This window comes from Peromyscus eremicus, chromosome 14 (assembly GCF_949786415.1).
Source record: "Peromyscus eremicus chromosome 14, PerEre_H2_v1, whole genome shotgun sequence".
In the NCBI taxonomy this organism is placed as follows: domain Eukaryota; kingdom Metazoa; phylum Chordata; class Mammalia; order Rodentia; family Cricetidae; genus Peromyscus; species Peromyscus eremicus.
The window spans coordinates 56809773-56820045 of NC_081430.1; the positions used below are offsets into that span (position 1 = coordinate 56809773).

Sequence of the window (10273 nt, forward strand, 5' to 3'; positions counted from 1 at the left end):
GACTTAGGAGATTCTTCTTGGTAGTGTGTAGACTTCTGCAGAGTGTAGACTTAGCCAGGCTTGACCTTCCCAAATGTACCATGTATGAGGAAGAGTCCCCATTTTACAGCTAAGAAAATAGGAGGTCAGTGGGGTATACCCTAGCTGGTATCACCAGCCAAGGAGCAAGGAGACTGGCTGAGGAGCCACATTATCTGTGTCAAGTTTCAGCTACATGGCCCTGGGGGTGTTGGTGAGATGGCCAGCATCACAGACTGGAAGGCTGGGCCAGAGCAGGTCCGGCAGGGGTGGCAGGGGTGGCCGGAACTGCCTCACTGTCTAGCTGGGCCTCCGCACCCCGGGTATATGTAAGCACCACAGTGACTGTGGCAAAGGTGGCAGCATTGACCGGGAAAGCACGCAACAGCGTGGAGGCCAGCCCTCGTGTGAAGACTCGCCAGCCCTCAGCCTGGTAGCTTTGCCGCATGCAGTCGACAATGCCATGGTAGCGAGGGGCTCCTCTCAGCCCATCGGCTTGCAGTCGTGACTTAACCACGTCCATAGGATAGGTGGAGAGCCAGGATGTGATGCCTGACGTGCCCCCCGCCAGCAGCAGCTTGGGCACCAGCAGGCGGTCATCTGGCTCGCAGCCCATGGCACGCGTCAGTACGTCGTAGGTGAGGAAGTAGACACCAAAGCTAGGCGTTTCGCGCAGAAGGGTGGACACCATGCCTCGGTTGATGCCACGCAGGCCCTCGTGCCGGTAAATCTGTACCAGGCAGTCCAGGGAGCCCTTGTAGGTTCGAGCAGGGCCCACATCCTGCAGCTGCAGCCTTGTCTTGGCCAGTTCCATGGGGCAGCAGATAACACACTGAATGGCACCTGCTGCTGCACCAGCCAGGAACTGATTGAGTGGGGAGTCTTGACCCAGGGCCCTAAGGGTGTTGCCTTGCACCCCAAACACCAGGGCATTGATAAAGGTGAGCCCCATTAGTGGTGAGCCCAGGCCTTTATACAGGCCCAGCACCTGCAGAGACAGAAATGCCATCAGGATGAGGGGTGCCGCCCTGTTTGCGTTGCCCAGCCACACTCCTCAGGCCCTCCATACCCAAGTGGCAGCCCTAACCACCTGGCTGCTCATAGGCAGCATGCAGAATTCTGTTAGATGCAGAGTCCTCAGTCAATCAACTCACACACCCATGGTCCCTCATGAGTACCCCGATGACCTTTCCTGGGCCTTTGGCCTGGGACGGTAGCACCTTCGGGCTTGCTCCCCAGCCCTACAACTGCCCCGCCCAGGCACTTACACTCTCCTGCTTGATGATGGCCTGGAAGCAGTGCAGAGTCCCTCGGTACTGGGGCTTCTCCATGTTCTGTACCTGCAGCCGCACCTGCAGGGGCAGAGCCAGTGAGCGGGGATGGGCGGGGCCACTGAAGCAATTCCCCTGGCCTGCAGTGCACAAGGCTGGCAGCCAAGTAACTTTCTGCGAAACCAGGATTCCAGGGTGCGGCCGGGTTGGGTGTTTGAGAGCTAACAGCTACAAGGACAGTCTGCTGCAGATGGGCTGGGAGTCCCCAAGACGAGTGGAGGAGAGGTCTCTCGTGTGCAGACCAGCTCTTGGGCCAACCCTTGTTCAGGTGACACTTGTCCTCCCATATGAGGCTGAGGTCAAAGGGGAATCCCAGCCTGGTGTCCCACCACTAACCTCCATCAGGGTGGGGTACTGGGCCTCCGTTCCGCTCCTGCTTGGTTTCTGCTAGTAGCCCTTTGACAACCATGACCATGAGTCATGAGCGGTGACAGCCAGCTGACAGCCTCCCTAGGTACCCATGGCAATAACTCCAGGTCCTGGGGCCACTGCCAGGCCCAGTGGCCCAGAACCTCTTCCACGTCAAAGCACTCTTTGTTGCCTGAGAGCTTATCTGCTCCTGACGCTGGCTTCATGGTGGCATGAGGAGAGGGGCGTATCCTGAACTTGGAATCCATGTTACTGCTATGGGAGAAACTAGGTTCCATCACGGTCTCAGGAGCTAGGGAGCTCCCTTGACTGGATTCAGAAAGGGTCAGTCATGGGCTAGGGTTGTAGCTTGGTGACAGAGCTACACTAGTTTCCCTAGCATGTGCAAAGGGCTGGGGAGGTAGCTCAGTGATTAAAAGCACTGGTTGCTCTATGAGAGGATCCAGGATCAATTCTAGGCGCCCACTCTGTGGCTCAAATCTTCTGTGACTCCAGTTCCAGGGGATCCAGTGCCCTTCTGGCCTCCGTGGGCATCAGGCACACACATGGTACACATACACACATACAGACAAAATACCCATACACACTAAAAACAAACAGCTTTTTAATGGCCAGTTGGCTTGAATGCCAATGGCCCAACCATAGTTAGGGGTTGGGGTGTATACAAATTAATTTTCGGAAAGATCACTTTCCAGGTATCCATGGGCAAGGGAGTGACTCCTATGGTTGAATAACTGCAGAAGGGTGGTCATGGGCTCAGCAGTTCAGAGGAGTTGGGCCTACCAGAACAAAAGGCCCCTGAGGGGCCTGCTTCAGAATCTAGTACCTGTCAAGTCAGCAGCCTCTGCAATGCCAGGCTGAGGAAGTGAATCCATGGCTCTTATTGGCTGGACACAGCTGTGGGAGGTGTTTGAGACATTTGACCACAAGTTATAAAATCAATGATATGTGAATATGGCCAGGCTCGTTGTGATTGGGAAAAGGCATCCAGACAGAATGTGGGCATGGCGGGTCGCCTTGTGGACAGGGTATATCAGGGCCTCGTTCTTGCAAACCTATGACTGGAATTCATGGGCCACTGCTTGCCAAGAGTCTGCTCTCCAGCCTTCTCCCCAGGGATCCCAGGTGACAGGTCTGTGCTGTCTAGAGCCCGCATTAACCTATTGACGTGACTCAAGTTATCCTGATGCTCAATAAACAACCAGCCTTAGTGACCTCATCCACCCCCTCACCTCACAGATGCCTGGACCAAGGACAGAGCTTTGTAAGGTCGAAGACCGTGCACAAGGCCAGGCCCTTACACCCACACAGGAAGAAATCCCACCTTTGAATTAATGAGCTCCTTTCCTTGCCAACAAACACCTGGTTCACTGAAGACAAAAAAAAAAAAGGAAGAACCAGGAAGTGAAACTCAGCCCAGCTCAGGTTGATGCATCCAGCCTCCAGCTTTTCCCTTACACAAGTGGGAAAGGAGCCTGGCTCAGAGCCTGAACCAAGTACAGATCTGGCCTAGGGCCCTGCCACTCACAGGGCCAATGGGCACCTTGTAAACGGCTGAGGCAGGGTCCTGATGGGACTAGCTTGAGCACCTACAACTCCAGCCACAGGGGAAGCTTCCACAGGGGTTTTCCACCAGAGGACGTGCATCTGTCTCCTTGACCTCTGTTCTGGGACCCATAGAAACTGGAGCTCCAGTTAATCAAGGCGTGATTCAAGAGGTACCTGCCCCAGGGCTTCCATGTTCAGAGCCTTGGCATTTGAAAGTGGTATTCCTTAGGACCCTGCTGGGTGACACTGCCTTGCAGGTCGATGCCAGCACTCAAAAGTCATGACAAGCACTGATCCATAAAGACCGGGAGAGAAATACCCCCGAGTTTATTTCAGGTGTGTGTTTCTGACGTGGTCTTGCTATACAGCTCAGGCTGGCCTCAAACTTGTGGTCCTCCTGCCTTAGCTTCCCAATGCCGCCACCTTAGGGTCTGCTACCACACCCAGCTGTTGAGGCAGGCTTTTTGTTTGTTTGTTTGTTTGTTTTTTGTTTTTTGTTTTTTGAGACAGGGTTTCTCTGTGTAGCTTTGCGCCTTTCCTGGAACACACTCTGTAGCCCAGGCTGGCCTTGAACTCACAGAGATCCGCCTGCCTCTGCCTCCTGAGTGCTGGGATTAAAGGCGGAGGCACGCTTTTCTAACACAAACTGGCCTCAAATTCTCAATTCTCCCCAGGGCTGGAATTCCAGGTGTGCTATACCTACCACACCTGGCCCAGGAGGGTTTGATTCCTTGTAGTTCTGCCTTTTCTTTCAGGAAGATGTTAGGGGTGGGGCCAAAGAGATGGAGTTAACAGCAGTTAGTAGCACTGGCTGATCTCCCAAAAGATCTGGGTTCAATTCCCAGTACGCACATAGCTGCTCACAACCACCTGAAACTCCAGTTCCACCAGGCACACACAAGACATACAGACATACGTGCAGACAAAACACGTAAAATAATAATAATTCAAAGAAGATGCTAGGGGAACTATACTTGACAACCAGGTGAGCTTTCTTTCTCCAGCTGATGAGAAGAAACCTGTCCATCAACACCTCAGTTTCTGCCTGCCAAGTAAAGCAGAACTTGTGAGCTCGACATGCAGTTCAGCCTCTGTGGGAGATGCATTGCCCAGGAGGAAGGGTCTGTCAGTGTGTTCAGTGAGGGCCAGCTGCCCTACCTTCATTCAAAACCTGAGGGATGACCTTTACTGTGTTCCCGGGGCAGAAGCCCTGCAGGCCTGTCCCAACCTGTCTGTACCTCCACAAGAGACTCACCTTGACTGTGTCAAAAGGGTGTCCCACAAGCACACCTGCCACACCTAGAAGAAAAAGGTACCCGTGACCAAGTGCCTCAGAACTTCGCAGAATCTTGGGGGGACGGATGGGAGAGTGAGGTTCTGGCAAGGAAGGATGGACAGGCATGACACATGGGAAGGGCACATTGACCAGGTCCCCATGGGACCCTGGGCCCATCCCAGGAATTCCTGTAACCTCACCTCTGGTAACAAGAGCAGCCAGCATCTGCTTGACTCAAAGCTGTGTCCTCTGCCTTCCCCTGCAGCTCCCTGAGGTGTCATGTCCCCTGGGAACTGTACATCACCGTCCCGAAGCCTGACACCACAGGAGGCTCAGGGGATGTTGGAGTCAGAGGTTAGCCTGTACTGGGATTTGAACCGGAGATGCTGGAGTTGGAGGTAAACCTGCCACCAGGATTTGAATTTTCCTTCTGTTACTTATCTCCAAGCATGTTCACAAAGGACTCGTTGTCTCGGCCTTATTCCTCTCACCTGAAAGGCACTTAGCATCGTCCTTCCCCTACTCCCCCACCACACACACACATACACACACTCCAGGATGGCCTGGAGATTAGGAACCCCCAGGAAATACTACCTGAAGACCTGCTGCCTGCTGGCTGACACCTCCCAAGAGCCACACTACTCTGAGTCATGTTCAGTACATTTATCACTTAAGGGCCTGCCAGAGACCCCACCCTCAGGACCAAGGTTCACTTCTCCTCAAAGGCTTAAGCACATTCCTCAGAATGGCCTGCGGGTATGACTCCTCTGCATCCCCACACCCCCTGCAGCCCAATGACCCCGTTTCTCAGAAGAAACAGAAGTCAGAGAGGTTTCCTTCTCTAGGAAACATCTGCTAAAGAGCCTCTTTGGGGCTGGCCTATAGCCAGTGGTGGAGCGCTTGCTCACAGTGCTTGAGGTCCTAGGCTCCTCCCTTAGCAATGCAGAAAGAAAGTAGTTCTCTTTGGTTGCTTACTTTATATCTAACTGCAGTGGTTAATGTTGGGCAATGAACAAGAACATTACAAACTGCTGGTCATCGTCCTGGGTTCATGCTGATCCTAACCCTCCCACTCCAGAGGCTGGTTAACTCATTCTACAAACGAGGAAACCAGAACCGAGAAGCCCACAGCAGTACATCTATGGTGCATGGCCAGTGAGTGATGTAACTGGAGCCCCAGCCGGGCCCTGGGGCTGCCTCCTAACCACTCATCTCTGCTGGTCCTGTCAGGCCTGGCCACAGATCCTGCCAGGAGACACTAAAGGGTGACATCTGCTCCCAAACTGTGCCTTGCATCCTTCTGTAATGTTCTGTCCTAAAACAACGACAACAACAACAAAAGCAACAACATTTTTTTTTCTCTTTTTGAGACAGGGTCTCACTATGTGACTTGGCTGGCCTGGATCTCCCTATATATATGTAGACCAGGCTGGCTTCAAACTCTCAGAGACCAACCAGCCTGCCTCTGCAAGTGTGCTACCTGGATTTCTTTTGATCTGCTCTTTTAGTGTTCAGCACTTCATTAAACACTTTCTAGTAACACTCCAGTCTTCACACAGGAAAACAAGTGAGGCACCTCTCGCCCATCCAGGCCCCCATCACTGCCACTTGCCCACGGCTCCTCTCCTCCTGGAGTCTGCTGGGCTACGTCCAGTGCTGCAGCTGGGAAACCTGCAGCTAACCCTCTCCTCATTGTTCTATCAGGACACCTCAGAGATTTACGTGTGGATTTTAGGAATGCCACCGGGGAATGCCAAGGGGTGTGCCTGTGTCTTTAAAGCAACCCTGCTGGGCACTCCACCAGCCTCGAGTTGCAGATTCATGCCCTTTTCCAAGCCAGGGAAATTTCCACTATAATCTAGTCCCCCTAGTCACCATTTCCAGGCAGGCTCCTTTTCTCCTGGAACCCCGCATGTCCTCACAACATCGCCTATTTCTAGTGGTGGGACCTTGTTTCCTCCCTTTGGAGAGCCACCAATTTTCACCTGCTTCTAACTTCCTGGTTAGTGGTTACTAGGGCAGAACCAGGACCTCACAGAGCCCAGTGGCCCAACCCCCACTTACCACTTTTTGTATTTGCAAATCTTACTTCCGGAACTTCTTTTCTTAGGCTAATCTGAATCTCTTAGGTCTTTGGAAAGCCTAGTCCTCGTGGCTGGTATGCTGAGCGTCTGTTATACCCTGTTAGCCTTCTTCCTTCTCCCTCCAAGGGCTCCCTGGTGCCAGCAGAGAGCCCAGCTGTGGGCAGCTGCTCACAGGTAGCAGCAACAACAGCCTTTGCCACTTTCAAGACATTGCAGAGACTCTGAAGCCTCTTACCCACCCCTTCTCCTGGGAAGCCCCAGGAGGGCCCCAAGCTGGCAGGTCTTGGCATCCCCACTCCCTACCCATGTCCTTTTGATCTCACAGTCCCTTTGAGAGCCAAGGAGCCCTGCCTCACCACCTCCAAGAGGATCCCCCTAGTCTAGTCACACCAACAAAAAGGGACCCATCTCCTAAATCCAAAGCCACTGACCACAGCCAGGGTAGCTCTGACACCATGAGTATCCAAGGACAGGAAGGGACCACTCATTGTTCTAGAGACGCCTGGCAGCACAGTTCTGGGAGAGATGACAGGTCTGTTCCCTCCACACAGACACCACCTGGTAATCCGGCATTTCTCTGTCACACTGACCCATGCCCTGGCCTGAACCCAGGGGCCACTGTGGCCTCAAGATTTGAGACCCATCATTACACAGTAGGGGGTGAGTAGAAGCATCCCCACCCTTCTAGTAGAAAGAAAGGTTCCTACCAGAAACCAACCATTAGTCAAGATATTTACCCTGCCTCCACAGAGGCTAAAGGCAGGATAGGATGTGTGCTGGACCACTCAGGCACACCCACAGTGCATTCTTCCTCTGGAAAAGAGGTCCCGCTATCATCCCTTCCAGGCAGGCGCTTTATAAGTCCAGATCCCCACATTCAGAGCAAGTCTGACAGCATGCAGTGATGGGAACCCGGAAGGCATGCCTAGGGCACAATCAGATCATTGTCTGTCCCCCAGCAGCCCTATCCCTTCAGAGAGGCTGAGTGTGAGGTTACAACCCCTCCCCATTTCTTCCCTTACTGGATGAACCCAGAAAAAAGCTCTGCATGTGACTTCCGTCTCAGACCCATCCTGCATTACTTCCATGTAGCTGGGCACTCTCTATGCCCCCTGGGTGAGAATGCAGACCAGGGCTAGAGGTAGGGCACATGATCCCCTCACCCTGGCTCTCAAAGGGTGAAGATGGATGGACATCCCAAGCAGGAAAGGCCTACTTGAGCAAGAGTCCATGGGGTGGCTGACATGGAGGTGGTCTGGGTCTCTAAGCAGGTCTGGCCAAGGGGTGAATAAATGCTCCCCAGGACAAGTGTACTGACCAGGTTGCAACCACAAATGGAACCCTGGCCCTGGGGAGACTTTAACAACACAAGGGGACTTTGGCCATAGAAGGGGCCTTCATCCTTCCTGCTACAGGTGGAGGATAAGATGGGACCCCTTCTGTGTCTCTAATTCCTCACCAACTTGCAGAAATCTCTGGACTTTGTCCCCCTCCCAGAGCTTAAAGAGGACTCAGTAACAGCCTGGTGGCTCTCAAGCACTTTGTACGCACATCACTGCCCTGGGAAAGCATCCTGCCAGACCAGCCTTCTCCACCCAGGAAGAAGCAAGCACGGATTAAACACCTAAGGCCAAGGCTAGTCAATCACTGTTCCAGGTGAGACCTTTCCGGGTAGGGCTATGACGGTAAGCGGATGAAGACAGTAGACAGGTGGGTGAGGAGCCAGGCCTGGGCCTCAGGGCTGAACTCAGCCTTGACATAACCAGCCAGACCACTGCCATCTCCGCCAATTTACCTGGAATCCCAATGGCTAAAGCAGACTCTGTATTTAATACTAAATAAACTACACCTCTAGGTACAAGAAAAGGACTAAAGGTTCAACAGGTCCGCACCTCGGGTCATGGGCAAACCTGATCTGCTCTCCACCTCAAGCTTTCCCGAGTTAGGCTGACTTGACCACCCGGTGGACCGCCTCCTCGTCTTCGGCGCCCTTCAGTAGCTCAAAGCACCACATGGGAAGAACTGGGCGCCTGGGGTCAGGCCAGCCCTCTAGGAGGTCGCGCGGTGTCACCAGCCTCGCTCGGAACAGCTGCTGGGAGGGAAGAATCCGCGGGCGCATCCTCCTGTCTGTCCCTGTCTCTGACCAAGCCGCGGTACCGCCGGGATCCCCAGACCTCGCACCCAGTGCACACGGAAGGGTGGAGAAGACACCTGTCCCCGCGCACCAGGCAGGCTGCGTTCCTGGCATGCCTGGAGTCTCCTTACCTCCGGCGCATCCAGCCAGGAAGTCGAGCGCCATGGCCCGGCCCCGCGAGCCGCCTGAGTCCTACTACTCCTCGGGCCCCCGGGCCGTCGGGGCTCTGGCTGTCTGGCCTCCGGGCGCAAAGCAAGTCCAGATGACGGCTGGGTGATGACTCCTAGGAAAGCGCTCCCCCGGCGTCCAGCACGCGGGGCCTCACCTCGCGCCGCGCACCCCGCCCTGCCGGCCGCAGCCCCCGCGGGTGCAAAACGCAACCAATGGGTACAGGAGGAGCGGACAACACCCCGCGCTCTGGGCGCTGTCGCCAAATTTCATTGGTTGGGTACGCCGGGAGGGTGTGGCCTCGGACACGGCGGGCGGGGGCACTAGGGGGGCAGCAGACAAAGACTGTGCTTCTCGGGCCCGCCCGCGCGGCGCAGGGAAGGGGCATTGCAGTGGGCACACTGCGCCCTGGAGCCGGGAACCTCCCAACTGCGCTGTGCAAGGGGCGGCGCACGCTCTGCTTCGACCCTGGGGCCCCTCACGGTGTTTGGATGCGACTCAGCTGCTCAACCTCATCGTCCTTGCCAGTGTCCTGGGGGCACTGTGGCGAACACACGTGGAACGCCGGGACTCTCCAAGGCCTCTGGTATTGGACACAGCTAGTTGTGAAAGTTCGAGAATTACTCCCCACTGGAGGGACCTCCTAGGCCCCGGGTCTCCCTAGGCAAAGGCGCTGGGGGGGTGTGTGTGGGGCGGGGGGGGGGGGGGCGTGTGTCTGAGGTTTGAGTGCGCCCAGGCAGGGCCAGAGACTTGAATTTGGATGATGCTGAGACGAACTTTTAAAAAAAATTTTTTGGTTTTTCAAGACAGGATTTCTGTGTGTTACAGCTCTGGCTGTCCTGGAACTCACTTTGTAGACCAGGCTGGCCTCGAACTCACAGAAATCCGCCTGCCTCTGCCTCCTGAGTGCTGGGATTAAAGGCGTGCGCCACCACCGCCTGGTTGAGATGAACTTTTCAATCACAAGGAACCCATGGATGGAAGGGTGCCGCCAAGCCCTGAGGTGTTCCTGGGAGCTGCTGAAGGTTGTAGGGAGAGGGAGGCTTCAGGACAGGGCTGGAAGCTGCCAGCAGACTAGATCAGGGGGCAAACACCATGCAGCCCTGGGCCTTGGGACAGGGTGAGCTTGCTGGAGGGCAAGGAGTGTGCAGGTGCTCCTGGTGTGGAGAGCACTAAGGGTTAGGTAGGGTGAGAACCCGACGTGCCTACCCACCCAGTTGCCCCTAATATTTACGACGGCAAGGAATCTTGAAGCAGGTCCCCGTGATGGACACAACCACCATCTCCCAGGGTCTCTTGTTAGTCATGACTTTCTCCTGAGCTGAGAGTCCTGTAAAAGCGTCCT

At 54.9% G+C, this 10273-nt stretch overlaps 1 protein-coding gene across 1 annotated transcript; it reads right to left on the reverse strand.

Annotated features, from left to right (window-relative positions):
• Nucleotides 1-6: 6 nt before the first annotated feature.
• Nucleotides 7-9099, reverse strand: Slc25a29 (solute carrier family 25 member 29). The gene is made up of 4 exons (XM_059279803.1): nt 8892-9099; nt 4522-4565; nt 1287-1370; nt 7-1006 (listed from the first exon to the last, which is right to left on the reverse strand). The coding sequence occupies exons 1-4, from the start codon at nt 8923-8925 to the stop codon at nt 248-250; spliced, it is 921 nt and encodes a 306-aa protein (XP_059135786.1). The 5' UTR covers nt 8926-9099; the 3' UTR covers nt 7-247.
• Between the last annotated feature and the right edge of the window lie 1174 nt (nt 9100-10273).